Source organism: Miniopterus natalensis, chromosome 1 (genome assembly GCF_054644295.1).
Source record: "Miniopterus natalensis isolate mMinNat1 chromosome 1, mMinNat1.hap1, whole genome shotgun sequence".
Lineage (NCBI taxonomy): Eukaryota > Metazoa > Chordata > Mammalia > Chiroptera > Miniopteridae > Miniopterus > Miniopterus natalensis.
In genome coordinates, this window is record NC_142081.1 from 83,327,114 (window position 1) to 83,347,344 (window position 20,231).

The 20,231-nt window shown below is 38.9% G+C and overlaps 1 protein-coding gene across 1 annotated transcript in view; it reads left to right on the top strand.

Annotated features, from left to right (window-relative positions):
- ITGA8 (integrin subunit alpha 8) overlaps positions 1-20,231 on the top strand; it is a 171,610-nt gene that overhangs the window by 34,500 nt on the left and 116,879 nt on the right. Inside the window, exons 5-11 of the mRNA XM_087823674.1 lie at positions 3,077-3,138; positions 4,200-4,245; positions 8,076-8,201; positions 9,823-9,867; positions 12,338-12,381; positions 13,741-13,797; positions 16,137-16,189. Coding sequence (XP_087679800.1) covers positions 3,077-3,138; positions 4,200-4,245; positions 8,076-8,201; positions 9,823-9,867; positions 12,338-12,381; positions 13,741-13,797; positions 16,137-16,189 — 433 coding nt within the window. The remainder of the gene's footprint in view (positions 1-3,076; positions 3,139-4,199; positions 4,246-8,075; positions 8,202-9,822; positions 9,868-12,337; positions 12,382-13,740; positions 13,798-16,136; positions 16,190-20,231) is intronic.

The window sequence follows — 20,231 nt, forward strand, 5'->3', positions numbered from 1 at the left end:
AGCGGGTACCAGAGCCCTGCTGAAACATGTCCTGCCTGTGGAGTGGACCCCTGCACAGCTGATTCTCTACAGTGATCACAGCCAGTCTTTGCAGCTGATTGGCCTGGGTGTGAATCCCTCCCATTGACATGCCAACAGCAATCAAGGCTTAACTACAACAAGGCTTAACTACAATTGAGGGGAGTGTATACAGCCCACATGGGGGGAGAGGCACACCTAGAGTGCCCAGCTTGTGTGAATAGGGAGGCTGTGCCACTGGACCCTACAGGACACCTACTATATTAGGCCACTCTACCACCCCCAAAAGATGTAGCCACTTTACCTAACACGTAGATACAAACATAGAGGCTGCCAAAATGAGGAGACAAAGAAACATCCCAAATGAAATAACAAAAATTGAGAAAAAGAACTAAACAAAATGGAGACAAGCAATCTACTAGATGCAGAGTTCAAAACGCTGGTTATAAGGATGCTCAATACACTTAGAGGAAGAGTAGATGAACTTAGTAAAAACTTCAACAGCATGTAAATGGGCATGGAAACCATGAAAAAGAACCAGTCAGAAATGAAGGATACACTAACCCAAATAAAGAATAATTTACAGGGAATCCGCAGTGGAGTAGATGAAGCTGAGGATCAAGTAAGTGATTTGGAAGATAAGGAAGCAAAAAACACCCAATCAGAACAGCAAAAAGAAAAAATCCCCCAAAATGAGGGTAGCATAAGGAGCCTCTGGGACAACTTCAAGTGTACCAGCAGTAGCTTCATGGGGGTGCTCGAAGGAAAAGAGAAAGAGCAAGACATTGAAAACCTACTTCAATAATAACAGAAAACTTCCCTAACCTGATGAAAGAAATAGACACACAAGTCCAGGAAGTGCAGAGTCCCAAACAAGACGAACCTAAAGAGGCCCACACCAACACACATAGTAATTAAGATGCTAAGGGTTAAAACAAACAAAGAGAGAATCTTAAAAGCAGCAAGAGAAAAGCAGTTAGTTACCTACAAGGAAGCTCCTGTAAGACTGTCAGCTGATTTCTCGATAGAAACTCTGCAGGCCAGAAGAATTGGCAAGAAATATTCAAAGCAATGAAAAGCAAGGACCTACAACCAAGATTACTCTACCCAGCAAAGCTATCATTTTGAATTAAAGGTCAGATAAAGAGCTTCCCAGACAAAAAAAGCTAAAGGAGTTCATCACCACTAAACCAGTTTTACACGAAATATCAAAGGGTATTCTTTAAGAAGAAGAAAAAAGATTAAAAATATGAACAATAAAATGGCAATAAATACATGACTATCAACAATTGCATCTAAAAAACAAAATAAAGGAACAAGCAGGACAGAAATGGATCATAGATACAGAAAATATTTTGATGGTTGCCAGGTGGGAAGGGGGTTGGGTGGATGGGTGAAAAAGATGAAGGGATTAAGAAGCACAAATTTGTTGTTACAGAATATTCAGAGGGATATAAAGTACAGCATAGGGAATATAGTCAGTAATATTCTAAAAACTATGTAAGGTGCCAGATGGGTACGAGATCTATTGGGATGATCACTTAGTAAATTATATAAAGTCTAATCAATGAGGTGTACACTGGAAACTAATATATTATTTGTATGTCAACTGTAATTGAAAAATAAAAAAATTATTAAAAAAACAAAATGTAAAAATTTGGTAAGAGGGTAAACTCATGTTAATTGTTTTTATCACAAAAAAAACAACAAAGAGCAAGGGACACAAAGGACACAAATCTTTTGGAGGTGACAGATACGTTTATTTCCTTGATTGCGGTGGTGGTATCATGGATGTATGCATATGTCCAAACTCACCAAACTGTTATACATTAAAATGTATAATTTTTTTGTATATTAAGTATACTTTAATAAAGCTGCAAAAAGAACTTAGCTTAAAAAAATACACAAAGCATTAATTGATATTTGAATTAAAAACAGATCTTATCATTAAAAAAACCCCCACAATATATGAGGTAGAAAAGTATTTTAAAATATAAAAGCAGCATCTGGAAAGAATAGATGATGACAATGCTAAAATTAGCTAAGTAATAACCAAAAAAATCCCCAAACAAAACAGAAAACATTGTAGGAAGAGCTGGAAAGACCAGATTCATTTCAAAAAGCTTCTGGGAGATGCACATGCCCAGCCTATACATTTTCCTGTGATGATGTGCATTTCCTTTCCTGCTCTCTTATTTTAGTTTCCACTCAGGAATATCCTTGATAAGGGAGAAGTAATTATTTACATATTCCTATCTAACCATGTAATGATTGAGATCCCCCCTACTGAACTACATTTTGGTTTTAATTTCAGCACTTTAGAAGTTTTAGGGAACTCTTTTAAAGTATAAGTGACAAGTAGTAAATTCCTGATCCAAATGGCCTAGAAACTTTTTATAGCAATAGCTAGGGATCCATGTGTTGGCCAGCCTATAAGATCCTATTGCACATTTAGTTAGTGAATTGTATTGCATAGGGTGCAAAATTAGCCATTACTAGAGAGTTTTCTCTTTGTAGCATTGCAGTGTCCCTATGAGATTCACTGTAACCAGAAATGCAATTTCCAAATTGACTTTACTAATGACAACAGAATATTTTTAAGTTAATTTCCTATTAGAGATGATCAAAATTGAAATCCTGTTGGTGATCCCATCGGAAAGCATCCACCCAGGTGACCACGTTTAGCTCTCCCTTTCTCAATAAGACATTGCCTTTAGGAATGACATGTTTGGCTTCACTAGGAAGCCGTGAACAACACAGAAACACTTTCCTGCCACTTGAAAGTAGTTGAGAGACGGAGATTTGATTTCTTCAAACAAACATGAGTCTAAAACCCAATATAGTAACTCCAAGGGATGTCATTCCTGTGTATATCAGTCTAGAATCACAATGATATTTGGGACAGGAAAATAGATTGAAATATGTCTAATAAATTACTTGCAATAGAGTTAGAAATAAATATAAACCACATATGGATCATTTTAAATTTAGAAGTCTATAGAGAAAACAGCAGAATATCCTGAATTGATTGTTAAAAAATATATTTTGATCATTCTAGGTAATGCTGATCCTGAAGGCCAGGGTTACTGCCAAGCAGGATTTAGTCTGGATTTTTATAAGGTGAATTCCTTTGTTCTTGTAGCTTCTAATATTTATCTTATCTGTTTGATTTTTTTTTTTTTTTTTTTTTACTTTCTGCCTCCCCCTTCCCTTTTCCCTCCCCCCCACCAAAAGAAACTGCCACCACCAAAAGAAACTAAGTATGTATCTAGCCTCTTTTGGCAACTTCTTTAAATTTTTTTGTTTACTCTTTTATTTCTATTAAAGGAATCTATGCACATGACCACCTATTAAAATAATACAAAAATACATATGATGAAAAACAACAGTCTTTCTTCCCACCCCTTGAGGTTATCATTTTTAAATGAAAAATCTCAAAAACTCAATACAGAAATGTGCTTCTGAAAAGCTCACAAGCATCTGTAAATTGTTTTATCTCTTTGCTGTAACTGACCGACCAGTTAGATTTAACATGTGTTAAAATTCACATATCCTTTTACAAAATTAAAAGCAGAGCTGTCTAGTAAGAATATAGGAGGCAAAGATTCCACTGTTTTAAAAATAGTATAAACTTCACCGACATCTTTGTCTTTATTTTTTCCCCCACTGAAAGTTAAGGATGCAGAGTATAGAAGGTGGGGTTGTAAGTAAGAAAGAAAATTTGTATTTGCTAGTTTGAAGTTCCTGCTCTCTCTCCTGGGAAAGGTGGGATTGCAAACGTATGGAAAAAGTAGGCAATACTGTGGCCTTGAGAGAAATAGAAACGGAATTTTCATTTTATTACCAGGGCTAGAAAGGCCATGTCTGCTAAATTGTACATAAATATGTAGATATTTTGCTTACCTATGGCAGTGCCAAAAAACTGAAATTATATATTCTCAGGGGAGAGAATTCAACTCACCCAATTAAGTCAAGTTAAAAGTATATCATATAACACACTAAATAGTTGAAAGCAAAAAAGGAAAGCAAATGACCTGCATGATGCAGATATAAAGGGCCTCTTTTAAAAATTGCTTTTTTATGTACAACAAATTGTTAGAGCGATGCTTATTAACAATGATTTATCATTCTTTTAAAAAATCTGTTTTTCTTTTCCAATTGTTGCCTTTTCTCTTTTGTAGAATGGAGACCTTATAGTAGGAGGACCTGGGAGTTTTTATTGGCAAGGTATGTTCTGTCAGCAGAGAAGACTGCCCACTTGCTGTTGCTAACAAGCTGATGAAACTGAATAACATCAAACATTGACTTTTTATTATGTTAGTTTCATATCTATGTTCATAGCTTCTCAAGTGAATGAACTATTTCAGTTTGTACTTTGTTATACTCTTGCAACTTAATTCATTTATTCACTAACTACTTACTGAGGCTACCCCAGGCTTTGTGCTCGATGCTGGGGACACAAAAATGAGTAACTTCAGACATTGTTCCTGCCCTACAGAGGTTACAATCTGGGGAAAGACACAGGCATTAGACGAATACTCATACAAGTACTAAGAAATCCCAGGCATGGTGCTCACTGTGGGACAGGTGTGTCAGGATGGGGCCATGAGAGTATAGGGGACTGTTCCAGGGTGGCTGTATGTAGGTGTGTTATGTCCTCTGAACACTGGCTGACAGGGAGCTAGAATACAACCTGTGTCTGCTTAGTAGGAAAACCTGAATTCAGATGCAGGATAGCATCTGCCCAGAGGGGATGAGTTACTCTGATTCTTAAGTTTTTTAAATTTATCGATCGATTGGAGAGAGAGAGAGAGAGAGAAACATCGATGTGAGAGAAAAACCATTGATCCGATGCCTCCTGCATGTCCCTTCCTGGGGATCAAGCTGACATCCCAGGCATGTGCCCTGACCTGGAATCGAACCAGCGACCTCTTGGTGCATGGGACAACACTCTGTTAGGTGGGCCAGGTACAGAAATCCAGGTACAGAAACTAAGGTACAGAGACTCACCAGGGCAGGAAGCTCTGGATGCCTAGCAAGGGGCAAAACTGGGGAAACAAGAACTTTGTCCCCAGGGTAATTTGTCCTCTCCTAGCATATCACTGGTCATGCGGTTTAGAACCCCTGAGCCTTCCTCCCTAAAGATAACATCTAGGCCTCAGTTATATTTCAGCTCCAGGCCCAGATAAGCAGCGAAACCAGACAAGTGGCTGACTCAGGACCAGGTACATTGACTAATGACCCCCTGCCCTGGCACCGAACAATCAGTGGAAACCACGACCCTGAAAGAGAGCACCTGGAAAGCTGATGAATATTCTATTGAGACCCTCCCCTGAGACCTCCCCTAAGATTCCTGCCTGTAAGAAAGAGAGAGATAGCTCAGGACAAAGGACACAGCACTCGCTCTCCACCAGGGGAGCCCCAGTGCCATCTCCATCCCTCCCAGGGGACCCTACTGGACTTGAAACCAGGGGAGCAATGGGCAGTGGCAGCTTGTCCCTGGCTTACCCCCGAACCTGTCTCCAAAGTCCCGGAACCTGTCCCCTTCTCTCTCTCTGACTTCTCAGGGAGCCAGAGCAGCCCAGCCTAGGCTCTCCTGTTGCTGCTCCTATGCTCTTTCTTGTTTCACTGTCCCAAGTATATTTTGCTGCCATCATGGACCCAATACCCTTTGGCTCAGTGCTGTGTAGCCCTTCCTTTTGGATAGCCCAGTCCCCTTTTAATACATTTTTTAAAAATTCTCACCCGAGGTTATTTTTTCCATTTCTTTTCAGAGAGAGTGGAAGGGGTGGAGAGAGAGAGAGAAACATCAATGTGAGACACATCAATTGGTTGCCTCCCTCACTCGCCTAACCAGGGCTGGGGATCAAAACTCCAACAGAGGTACTTGCCTTTGGCTGGAATTGAACCCAGAACCCTTCAGTCCATGGGTGGATGCTCTAACCGCTGGAGCAACCCTTTAATTTTTTAAATTTACCCACCTGAGATGGTTATTTAGCCTGCCCATGCAGCACCACGAACCACTAACCTTTCACTAACCAACTGAGCTACCCGACCAGGACCCTCTGCTTCTTATAAAGATGTTACACAGGTCAACTAACCTGGAAGCAAACAGTCCTGAACTGAGTTCTGAACCCTGACTAGGAAGTACTAGGTGAAGAGAGGAGGGACTGTGTGAAAATGATCTTGCAGATATTTGGTCCGGTCCAAAGTATCCAGGAAGACATTTGGTCCACAGCATCCCATTTAGCCAACCCCACGTGGCTGGGAAAAAACAACAACTTACATCCCTTGCATAGTGGTGATAACTGAAGCCATGGGTGTGGACAGGATACCTAATTAGAGATTACAGAGAATATAGACTGAATTTGGCTGCAAAGTTTAGGATAAAGATAGAGTAGCATCTAAGAGAGGTGGATAATTGAGAGAGGTGTTTATTTATTTATTTATTTATTGCAAGAGACCTGATCATGTTTAAAAAGCAATGGGAAAGATACAGGTGAGATGAATTTATGATAAAATTTTATATGAAGTTACTGCTAAGCTTAATTCATACATATACAACTATGAACATAAAATATTTAACTTTTTAGTCTTTAAAAATTATTTTGCAAACTAAAATCTATCATTTATGCAGTGGATGGGTATAAAATTAAAAATGTATTTACAAACTATTTAAATAGATTGCCTTCTAAAATCACTTGATTAATTATTTTCTTTTCTTAAACTGAAAAATGCCTGATACAGATGATTTGCTGAAAATTAGCCATATCAAGGGTATATAGAAGCATTTCTCTGAGATAGATAATTTAAAATTTTATTCATTCTTAAGATTGTAATGTTAATAGAAGCAGCTAGAGGAAACAAGAAAAGGCAGCGTGTATGTGAGAGGAGGGAAGCGGGTGTTTAGCTTTAACCTAGAGAAAATTGGCAAATTCTACAGACATTGTTCAGAAATTCATGTGTAAATACCATTGTCTTAATATAAGAACAGTCATTTCAGGCACAGTCATTTGAATATATTTATGGCCTAGTTTGACAGTTTTATTAGTTTTGGACTTCAAAAAAGACTGTGGGAATTTTTTGTGAATTCCCAAAGAATAATTTGGCTTTAAAATTAACATTGAATGTTAGTCTATTGAAAGCTTTCCTCCGTTTTTCTCCCAAAGAACATGAGATCACACTTTTTCCTTAGATGTCCATAATAGATATGGGAAGGCACGAAAATTGTAGTGGAAAACTGCTGGCCATGTTTTGGATTTCTGTTCATACCAATACAAGCATATTTCAAGACTTCTGATAGTGACTTCCTGTGGGAGAGATTAACCAAATTTCTGGTCATATCAATGTTGGTGTCCATGGATTCCTTTTATTTGCTAAAATTCTGGATCTCACCAGACCTAGCTGCTTCCCACTTTCATAATATTATGCTCTATGTGTACATTTTAGCATAAAAAGTAAAGGGCTCAAAAATTTTGTAACTTTTTCCTTTAATGAAGCTATGTTTCACAATCTTTTAATCAAATGATTTAGATTTAAAACATCTGTATTTTGTGAGAAGACAAAAAGTCTAATTAGAATGCCGAAGGAGACCTTCATTGTAATGCCAAATACCTAATAGCAAAACTACCACGTGACCTTAGAGAATGCACTTAAGCTCTTTGGGCCTCAGTTTCCTCACGAGTAAGAAGTTATAATTTGGCTAGGTGGTATCAAAACTGGATGATGGTACTTCTACTAGAATGTTCTAGAATAAAAATTTAATCACATAAATTTTGCCTACAGGTGTCTTCACTCTTAGATATGTTTGTCATTTGAAGGTAGAGGGACTATGTTTGGTGAAGGGAGACAAATAAAACATATAGTTAATCTTTGGTTTTTCTATTAGAATGGAAAGCTCTCCCAGCTGTAACCACCTTCAACTTGCAGTTCTAGTGGCAGGCAAGAAATTTCAGCATGGAAAATGCACGCAATTCCATGATCATTTTTAAAGGAGTATATGTTGTTCAGAGGTTCAGACATTCATTCGGTTAATTTAATAATTTGTTTGAATGCAGGTCAGGTGATCACTGCCAGTATTGCAGACATCATTGCAAATTACTCATTTAAGGATATTCTAAGGAAACTGGCTCGAGAAAAACAGACGGACGTGGCCCCAGCCTCCTATGATGATAGTTACCTTGGTGAGATTCATTGCTCAAGACACTTTTGTTTCCTCAAAAGATAAACATATTAAATGTGCGGACATAGTTTATTCCTCAATGACTTGATATTATTTTGGCATCTTATACAAATTTTCTTTTCTTATTAGCTTAGATGGACTCTTAACTTTCTTTTGATTCAGCCATGATATATAACCTGCATGATTTGACAGCTATTTTATAGGCTCTGTAATTGCCTCTTGCACATAATATATATATGTATATGTTTAATCCTCACCAGAGGATATTTTTTCCTTTGCTTTTCAGAGAGAGTGGGAAGGAGGGAAGGGGGGAGGGAGAGAGGGATAGATAGATAGATAGATGATAGATAGATAGATAGATAGATAGATAGATAGATAGATAGATAGATGATAGATAGATAGATAGATAGATAGATAGATAGATAGATAGATAGATAAAGAAAGGAAGGGAGGGGAGGGGAGGGGAGGGGAATGGGAGGGGAGGGGAGGGAAGGGAAGGGAAGGGAAGGGAAGGGAAGGGAAGGGAAGGGAAGGGAAGGGAAGGGAAGGGAAGGGAAGGGAAGGGAAGGGAAGGGAAGGGAAGGGAAGGGAAGAAGGGAAGGGAAGGGAAGAAGGGAAAGGAAGGGAAAGAAGGAGGGAAGGAGGGAGGGAGGGAGGGAGGGAGGGAGGGAAGGAAGGAAGGAAGGAAGGAAGGAAGGAAGGAAGGAAGGAAGGAAGGAAGGAAGGAAAGAAAGAAAGAAAGAAAGAAAGAAAGAAAGAAAGAAAGAAAGAAAGAAAGAAAGGGAAAGAAAGAAAGAAACAGAGAGACTCTTGGGATGGAGCCTGCAACCCAGGTACATGCCCTTGGCTGGAATTGAACCCATGACCCTTCAGTTCATGGTCTGATGCTCTATCCACTGAGCAAAACTGACTAGGGCTGCACATAAAATTATATTTTGCCAGTAATGGAGACTATTCATTAGTGGGGGCCCAGAACTGCACTGCAGGCAGCATGGTAGTGGCCTTTCTGGTTTCTAGAGCAACATCAAGAGACTTTCCAGTTGCTAGAATGTTTGAAAATTCATTATGTGCAAACCACACAATGTCATGTCACCACTATTGTTTCCTGCCTGTAGTATCATAATTGGCATTCTGATTGATCAGTGCATTTAAAAAATAGTTGTGTTTTGTGATCTCCTCTCACTTTAGAACTAAGTGAAATTTGTGGAAAATCATCATTAAATGAATTAGGAAATAGGCCTTTTTGGTGATCAGAAAGAGCAAAACCTGAGCACAAGGGATACCTTTCAGAGTGTCATGTCTGATCATGATGAATCTGTGACTTTAAAATGCAATGGTTGCCATTTACACTTTGAGGTGGGGTTTAAAAAGTGACTGCAGGCTCTGTGTTGCCAACTCAGAAATATTATGCTTCTGGGATTTAGTACAAAAGTGTTTGTATTGGTGTGATTAATTTTTCCCTTTATAGAACCTTAACGTTTTATGTTACAATATTTGTTGAGATTTCTGTACAAAGCAGTACTATGGTAGCTCTTTCATTTTTCTAGATATATGGCTCATTTATTTGTAAAGCCTCAAACATGTAATTATTTTGTTTTTGTTTTTGTTTTTCTTTAAAACAGGATATTCAGTTGCTGCTGGGGAATTTACAGGAGACACTCAGCAAGGTGAGAGATATGGTTGACTGTAAGTCATTTATAAAACATGGGGGAAAAGGGGAAAATGACCTAAAAGGACCTTTTACAAATGTAATATTCTTTGTTACACAAAATGTATATAAATGGAATCCCAGGATGTATACGATATTTTGTAGAAAAACAAAAAAAGGACACTTTGGCATAGATTTTTAAGTCTTGAAGAATTTCATATGAATGAATGTCAGTCTTTATGCAGTCTAGTTAAGCAATAAAAAATTAGTCCAGTAGTCCCATGTTATGAACAAAAAAATACAGATGTTTAATGACTTAGACAAAAGCCATGCAGGAGCATTTGACAGAGTTATTCTCTCCCTCCTCATTTCTTCCCTGGCTTCTCAGACAGTGGCAGCTCCCTCTCCATCTCTTTTACTGATTGCTCTTTAATTTCCCCCCTCATCTACGTGACCCAGGGTGAAATACGGCGACTCTTTTTTACTCACTGAATTCTCTCTGGGTAATCTCATTCAGTCTCACTTCTCCAGCTTGCACTGAATTCCAAGTTCGTGTGTCCAGTTCTCTACTCAGCATCTCTGTCTAAATAGCTATCCTAACCTTCCTGTGCTCAAAACGGAACCCTTAGCCTTCCCCACTGACACATGCACTATTCCATCATCTCCATTTCAGTAAGTGCAATGCCAGCCTCCCGGTTCCTCAAGCCAAATATCTTGAAGTCAGCCTTGAACTGTATTCTCTCTCCCACACCCCATCCATATCCCATCCCTGAGCAAATCCTGCTAACTAAACTCTCAAAATAAGACGAGAGTCTGACCGCTTCTCACCTCTGTCACAGTGTCTACTCTGATCCAAGTCCCCGCTGACAGTATTGCAGTAGCTTCCTAGCTGGCCTCCCTGTGTTCATCTTTGCCCTCCTGAAGTCTACCCTGAACCCAGCAGCCAAAGTGGCACTTCAGAAACAGAAATCAGATTGTGTAACTTCTTTGCTTGCAGTGATGTTCCAACTCATTCAGGGTAAAATCCAAATCTTCACAATGACCTAAAAAACTCAATCATGTAGCCACTAATTGCTTTGACCTCATTTCCTACTCCTTTACCCCTCACTCCCTCTACTCCAGCCACCATGGCCTTCTTGCTTTCCTTTGAATACTCTAGGCACACTTATACCTCAGGACCTTTGCACTTGTTCCTTCTGACTAGAACATACTTCTCCCAGATTTCCATAATATTTACTTCCCCATTTTCTTCAGTCTTTGCTCAAGTGTCACCTTCTCTCTAAGTTGTTCCCTGGCTGCCCTAATACAAGTCCTTCCTCATCCCAACACTGTACTCCCTGTATCATTGCACTGCTTAGGTTTCTCCACTATAACTTATTTGCTCCTAAAATACCATTGAAGCAACTCTATGTTTTAAGTTGATGGCCTCTTTCAACTAGAGTATTAGCTCCATGAGAGCAGAGAATTTTGTCTGTTTTGTTAACTTGTGTATCCTATGTGTGCCTATATATATTTGTTGATTAAATGAGTTAATTTACTATTGAAAAGTCCAATATCTAGCCCCAAATGAATCTTCTCTGACTACTAATGCTAACAGCATGACCACCCAACTTTGCTAATGTTCAGAACACCAGATAGAGTTAATGCTGGACTAGGAGCTCTGCCTTTAGGGGCAGGAGTGGGGGAAGGGAAATTTGAATGGAAAGGGACTATCTTCCAGACCCTTCTTCTTTAAGTTAAACTAAATTTTTAACCACAATGAATCAAATAATAGTTGATTTATAGAAATGAGAGCTGGAAAGATCTTTGGTAATCAGAGATCCCACCTCCCACCTATTGCAGGTGACTGGAAAAAAAAATAGGTTCAGTGACTCTTCCCAGGTGCACAAAGTGCAAAGGACCAACACCACTACTTTCTGAATCTACAGCCAGATCTCCGTGCCTTGGAATACCTGCCCCTTCCCACCAGAGTTGTTTCCTGTATCTCCATCATTGAAGTTTCCTTTCTTGGCTGCCAGATTGCCCCCTAATTCCTTTGCCAACAAACTTCCAGGGGACAGACTCATATCATCTATGATATATGGCTTTTCCTTAGAAAACTGAAATTGTTTTAACATTTTAGTGTGATAGGAACTGTTAACTTTTTACACTAGTACAAAAGATGTCACCACGGTGAAAGCTGGAGAAACCAGGATAAGAGGCCTAACCTACAAATCACACAGAGACCTACGAGAAGCCAGGCTTATGTTCTAGAGGCAGAAACATAGAGACTGGTGACAGAGACTGCTGAAACTCAAAATACAAAGTTTGGTCCTCTGTTTTTACTGTCTGCTGCAGAAACAAAATCCAATGCATGCAAGACACGACTTCAATCTCCCAGCTCTCTACATGGTGTACTCATTTAAAAAATATTATCTTTAACTGATTTGCTGTGTAGCTGTTAAGTAAGTATGTGTAATTTACCTTCTAATGACTGTTTTTATCACCAGAATTGGTTGCTGGAGTTCCAAGAGGAGCACAGAATTTTGGATATGTGAGTACTAAGAATTCATTACAGGATATTTTCTTATGTATGCACAGAAATGTTTTGTTTCATACAACTTTTAATGCTTTTAAAATGCCCTTGAATAGCAAGCCCCTACCAAGCCATGCTTGTTTGCTTACTAAAAAGGAAGCTAGGTCCTTTTTAATGATCTATGTGCAGGACCAGCTACATAATTGGTGGGACCCAGTGCAAGAAAATGCAGAGCCCCTTGTTCAAAATTTTTAAGAATTTCAGGACAGTGATCGTTGGGCATTAAAGCAAGGGTGGGGCACAGGTCACACACCCATGAAGCCAGCTGATCCTTGTGCATAATCTAGGAATGATTGTTGATATGATCTACATTTTAATATGTCTCATATGGTAGAAATAATAAAATCCATTGTTATTTCACTAGTGCATTAGTTTTCTTAGGGATGCTATAGCAAATTACTACAAACTGGGCTTAAAACAACATAACTTTACTCTCTCAAGAGGCCTGAAACCTGAAATTAAGGTGTCTGCATGGTCACTCCCTCCAGTGTATCTAGGGAAGAATTCTTCTTGCCTCCTCCAGCTTCAGGTGGCCCCTGCTTCTCCTTGGCATGTGGCCGCTTAACTCTAATCTCTGCCTCAGTCTTTACAGGGCTTTTGTCCATCTGTATCTGTGTGCGTCCAGTCCTTTCCTTATAAGGACTCTAGTTGTTAGATATACAGGGCCTACCTAGCTCACGATCCTTAACTTATTTCATCTGCAAAGACTCTACTTCCAAATAGCAGCATGGATTTTGGAGGGATACTACTGAAATGTGTTATAATTAGTGGCCTCCAAAATAGGAAAAGGAAATAAATAGACCTCATGATGAGAAAAACTTTTTAAATAAAAACATCTTTAATATTGTTTATTTTTTAAAAGTCTAGTAAGCTTTTAATATTTATAGATTTGGGCTTGGCTGGAAAAGATTAAAAGGAATAATTTTGCTACATGAGTAACAGCTTAAAATTGGAAAGAGGCATAATCTCCATTTTCTCATAATAGCATGAATTTATCCAAAATGAATCTATACAAAAATGCTGATTAGGTCAATTAACTGACCATCTGATTAATTGCTCTCAATGTTCTTGAATTCCAATTTCATTTCTCCACTTCAGAGTACTAAGCATGCATTTTGTCTGAAAGGACCCCCAGACTTAACCATAAACAAAAAGTTCAATAGGATTTTAAAAAGATCATTCTTATGGGCTTACGTTTTTCTTTTACATATAGCTAACTATTTATCACTCTTTTCCAAAAATGATTTGTTGTAATTAAATTTTTTCTCTCCAATTCTGTATCAAATGATGTAACCTATCTAATTTCTATGATTTCAGGTTTCAATCATTAACTCCACAGATATGACTTTTATTCAGAATTTTACTGGTGAACAGGTAAAGACATTTTAATATCAAATAATGTCACTTGGTACTAATACTATATACTAATATTTATATCATTTATTCTTTTATAAAATAAATATTTACTGAGTACCTACTATGTTCTAAAAGCTATTCTAGGCACTGGGAATATAACTATGCATCCGGCAGATAAGAATCCAGCTCTCTTGCAGCAGTGTCATGGAAGCAGTTGAGGGGAACGGCAATTGATTAATAAACAAATAAATACCCATGATAATTTCAGATAGTGATAAGTTATATACAGACAGATTTTGATCTTTAAAAGCCAGAATGCCACTAACTGCTGGGATTTGAGAGCAATCCTGTTATATTAAAGCCCTGTATGCAGTGTGCTTGGTGGTGAGTTCTGGGTTCCCACCTTCTGTCTGAGAAGACCCAGGCTTCTCATATGTCCCCTGTATGGGCCAGAGTCAGTGACCCTGGGCTCTGCCTCCCTCCCTCGCTGTGACTGGAACTCTTCCTTGATCCCCAAATTATATGGAGGTTGACAAGCTCTCTGGCTCTGCTCCCTTCCTTCCAGGGAGGAGGTGCTCCTTCGCCAGCCACTGGCTGAGGTCTTACTAAGAATGGGCCGATTGCCCGACAGCCTGCTGTCATTCTCCTGCTGTAACGTGGCCTGGGGTCACACTTCATTCACCCTCTTGCGATTTCCTGGGTTTTGTGACCTCCTGAAATTTGCCACATTTCTTTAAACACTGAATGTGGTGCTGACATCTAAGGTAGCCAGTCACAAGATGAACTAGTTTCTCTCTCCTAACTCCCCACCCAGGTTACTGAGCTTCCAGCAAGCCTCACATCTGAATCTGGCCGGCACATCTCGGCCTTCTGGAGTATGATATAAAATACTGAAATGCTCAACTTTTAGCTAGAGATACAAATGTGGAATAATATATTTGTCATGCATTTTTGATTAATAGAGTTTTTCAATGAACACAGAGCATTTTTGAGGCCCTCCTTCCCCCAATAAACTGGGGCTTTGGGCTATCCATTACTCTGCAGTTTTCACCAAAGCATTTTACAGTGTCTCTCGTGGCAGTCCTGTGGTAAATATGGAGCAATAAGGCTGGGATGATAGCGAAATTGGCTGGATTTATGAATTTCGAGTAACTATTCCCAAGTGGTGATAATGGTTTAATGAAAATCTGGCAAGTCTTTTCCTTTGCCCAGATTTGTTTTACATGTTACATTTGTTTTACATTAGAAGCTCCTTAAACACGATTAAATTTGGCTTTTCTATAACTTCTCATCCTTAATACCACCTACTTCTGCAATCTTGAACCTGAGAACTTAACACATAAACGATGAAATTCCTCTGGGTAAAGGCCACACAGTGCCAAACCAGGATTAAGAATGTTACTGGAAGTGTTGGGAATAGAGAGAAGAGGTGGAGAGTTGAATTACTGTGAGACACGTTCGCTCCTGTATTCATTCCCTTTACAAATGGTATCTGGCACCTGACACCTACTTTGAGTTAGATAAACCCTGGTCAGGCAGTGCAGATAGACGAGTGAACAGCACAGACCGAACTCTTAGCCTCCTGTGGGGCACACTTTTAGTGGGCTGTGCGCTGATTAAATTAGTGGCTAATGGGAGGCTAAGTGAGCTAAAGCACTGGGTGGCAGACTCTGGAAACAGGAAAATCCTGGCGAGCTGAAACAATAGGCCAACTCTGAAAAAAGGTTATAAATCTTGAAAGCATGGGTTGAAAAACAAAAACTTAAGAGCTAGAACATGGGGAGATTGTGGCACATTAGTTACATTCATAAAAGATATATGAGTTGATACGGAGATGCAATTTCCCCCAAATTAAATCCCTTTTTATTCTTCAATGATGTAAAGAGCGCAAAGCAGAGAATGTAAATCCTACTTAAGAGGAGTACCAGTGTGCTCATGGAGTATCACCTTCTCTTGGTATCACATGTAGTATCTCTAAGGAAAAGGGGCCGGGATGGCATACCAGTTAAAAATATCTCCATATGAGATTTCATACAGCAGTGGAATTAGATTTATTCTGTGAGGTTCAAGATTGTAGAATTGGATAGGGTTAAGGACTAGAAGTTACAGAAGTACCATTTTCAGTAAAGGACATTCTAATAACTGAGTCCACAAATTGAATGGGGTATAGAAGGGAAAATTATGCAGTGGATCAGGGGTTAGAGTAAATGACTGAAGACTCTGTCCATGTCCAAGAGTCTATGAATTTAAATGCAAAAATGTGCTGCGCTGAGATGAATAGTTCAGGGAAAATTGAGACATGACTATAAAAATGATTTTGAATGCAAAGTATGTCATCTTATGGTTTTCCTTTGCAGATGGCATCTTATTTTGGATATACGGTTGCAGTATCAGATGTTAACAATGATGGGTAAGTTAATAAGAACCTCCTCACTCACCACGTATTATATTCATTCATAAAATGTTATATTTTTCCCATAATGAAATACATCCTCCCATACCTCCTTGACAAGATAGAGGCTCTTTTGTTTTAACTTTTTTTGGATCAGGGCAAGATGATATATCTCCTGGAGAATTTTCTATCATCTTAGTTTATGTCTTTACTGAGATTTCCTACATCTGCTACTTCTAGAAAAGGACTCTTTTCCTTAGTTTTATCTTTAATTTTATGAATTGAATAGTCCTTGATCATCCAAAATCCATAGCCATTGAAGAATTTGCTCATCTGTTTCTTTTCACACTGCAGCAAGTGATATATTCATAAAACATTTGTACATAAATATATTTTCCCTCTTTTAAAAAATATTTTTTCTCTTCACATTGCTTTAACTGACATACTAGTAACACCACGGAGGAGATGAAATAATAATGTTATTTTTTTCAGATTATGGTAGTAAATTAAAGTTGAGATTGGACCAAACGACATGATAAATTATGTTTGTGTTTAAGTCATTACTTCAAAAATAATTATTAAACATCTCTTTGATTCACTAAAAGTACCTAACAGATAAAACAAATGATCAAATAAGAAAACCAATAAAATGAGATTAACATCATGATTATCCATCCAGTTAATATTGTTGGAGCACCTACTATGTGCCAGGCATTTTTCTCAGTGCCCAGAATATAGTGGGGAATGTTTCTGTTCCTGTGGAGCTCACATTTTTATAGAAAGCAAATATCTGAAGAATCCTGACTGGGTTGCAGGATCTGGACTAAGCACTTTAGATTCACCATTGATGGACATTAGCTGCTACCTTTGGGTAGCTAGAAATGTACTTTATGTATTATGCTGTGGCATATGATTGGAGGTATGTTTAGTAACTTTTGTTCCTTTAGGAAAATATATTTTTATTATTCTTTCATCAAACACATATTTCTTGAGCATCTACTAAACACTAGCAGTGTTCTGTGTGTTGGGATATAGCAGAGAACAAAATAGAAACCCCTGCACTCATCAAGGTTATACTAGAGTTGGAGGGTGGTGTAGAAGCTACGGATAAATATAAACAAGTCAAGTAAAGAGTATGTTAGCTCATGATGAGCAGTATGTAGGAAATAAATAAAAGGCTAAAAGCAACCAAGATGTCCTGCAGTAGGCATGTATAAATAAACTGTGTTACATCCAGACAATGGAATGTTATTCGGCATTAAAAAGAAATGAGCTATCAAGCCATGAAAAAACATGGAGGAAACTTAAATGCATATTATTAAGTAAAAGAGGTCAGTCCGAAAGGCTATATAGCGTAAGATTTCAACTACATGACATCCTGGAAAAGGCAAAACTATGAGACAGTAATAAGATTAATGGTTACCAGGAGTTAGCAGAGAAAGGAAGTGTGGACAGGTGGAGCCCAGAGGGTTTTAGGGCAGTGAAACTGTTCTGTGTGATACAACACAGATCCACGGATCCACAGATCCACAGATCCAACAACACGGATCCATGTCATTATACACCTGTCAAGACTCATAGAAGGTGCACCACCAAGAGCGAACCCTGATGTAAACTGTGGACGTGGGCGATTATGATGTGTCAGTGTAGCTTCATTGATCGTAACACCGGTCCCACTCGGGGGGGGGGGGGGGATGTTGATAAGGGGGAGGCTGTGCATGTGGGGGTGGAGACGGGGCACATGGAAGCGCTCTGTATGTTCCGCTTAACTTTGCTTTGAACCTAAAACTACTCTAAAAAATGAAGTCTGTTAATTAAACTTATATGGAGAAGAGTGTTCAGACTCCCAGAGGTGGAACAGCGAAGACGCAGGGAGGAGTAACGGTGGAGAGCGGGGTCACGCAGGTTTGTGAGCACTGCATTTACTATGAACTGATTTACACAGCGCCACCCTGACTCTGCCACGGATAGGATGAGTCTGTTTCCAAGGAGGACACTATCTTGGGAGCCACTGGACTATTTGAGGTGAGGCAGTGGCTTCCTGCAGCTTCAGTTTCAACAGGCACGCTCTGCCTGTTGGGTGTGGATGCCATTGCCACGAGCCAGGTGACCAGCAGGGAGTAGAAGTGGCTGCACTCTGCATAGGTTTTAAAGATATATTTGAATGCCAATCTTATCCTCAAAGCAGGCGATGTAAAATTAAGTTGCTTTAATCATCAGCTGTCTGAGTTGGGAAAAGCAAGTAACAATTAGGACCCCCGTTCACAATTTCCCACCTGGGTGAACTGCATTTGTTATCAGAGCCTTTTAGTAATTTAGGAAAAAAATGGCTGAAGGAGAACTTGAGTCTAAAACATGGCATGTTGTTCAGATTTAGGAAGCCCATTCTTTACGGAAAACAAAAACTCCCACAGTGGCCTTTGGGATACGTGTGAATGCATTTCTTTCAACAGATGGTGACACAAGCACAGGGCTTCTCAGCATTTTATAAAACACAGATGAACTCAGTATGAGTTCTTTACATTGCATTGAAAAATACGTCTATTATCTTAATATTGCTATTTTAAACAATAACGTGCCCCTAGAGTCTCAGTTTGTATGTGATTTGCTGTTTTTAATTATTTAGATGCTATGTAAATTCAAGGTCCTGTTAAAAAGGAGTGTGCAGGGGAAGCCACTGAACACCTTTCATCGCAAAGAGAGAGAGAGACAGAGAAGTCTGAGGTTACAATAATGAAGATATAACTTGCCATCCTCTCCTCAGCACCTGTATTTTTAGAATAATCATGTGTCTTACTGGTTTTCAAATAGACATAAATACGGAATGTATGGCATCTTGTGCGTCTGGGTTTATGCTTGATCCCAGGGTGGGGGTCTGAAAACCACTAGTAACAGTGACAGCAGCGTCCTCACCTCCCTGGATGGCTACTCATCTGCAGGGAAGGTGTCAGACAGCCCATCTGGGCAGAGACATGAACCTGCAGTCCCTCAAAAACCTTAGCAGAACAAGAAAAGAACAGCAGCAAATCACGGGTCGCAGTGACTTTCCCTAAATCTTGTTCCCATGTCAGACACGTGTGGCCTCACTTTGAGAAAGAGTGCTTTTGCCTTTCTTGATTTCTGTCCTGTTTGCAGGAGAGATCCTAAGGCTGCCTGAGATTTGCAGCAAACACGAATCTTTATCTCACAGTTTTCCTGGATATTATATATTTGGTCTCCCCAGTTTGTTAGCAGTATCAAATGCAGAAAACTTATTCTCTATTGAAACTACTGTAGAACCTAATACGGCTATTAAGCAACAAAATTTTTATCGTGTATGATTAGCAAACAATTTTTTCCTCTCAATGTGCATTCATGTGTAATATATCTAATAACCTGTAACCATCCGGTCCTATAATCCAATGAAGCAATCTAATATTCACTCATGAGGAAACTGAGGCACAGAATAAGTGAGTTGCTCAAGAGCACACACTAATTAAGGGAACATCTTGAATAGTTCCTGAACTTTCTGCTAATTTACCCAACAAGTTTTTTCCTGTTTTGTTTTTTACTATATACAGATAACACTTTATTAAGCTCTATAAAACAATAATTTCAGCCTTCACGGTTTTATAGTCTGTATTAGGAATTTTTTCTTTTTAAAAAAAATATGTTTTTATTGATTTTAGGGAGAGAGGAAGGGAGAAGGAGAGAGAGAGAAACACCAATTGAGTGAGTAGCATCTATCGGCTGCCTCCTGCAAGCCCCACACTAGACATTGAACCCGAAACCTGGGCATGTGCCCTGCCTGAGAATTGAACCAGCCACCTTTGGTGCATGGGATGACGCTCAGCTAACTGAGCAACACTGGCAAGGGCTCAATTAGGAATTTTCAGTCAAATAAGTGAATAAAACTGTGGCATGACTCTCACTTTTAAAAGCTGGGAAATGGGATAAATTAGTATATTTGTTGCTGAAGAAATCCAATAACCACTTTTATTATTATTTTAAAAAATTATAATTATATATATTTAAGATGTACAACATGATGTTTTGATATAAATATACATAGCAAAATGAT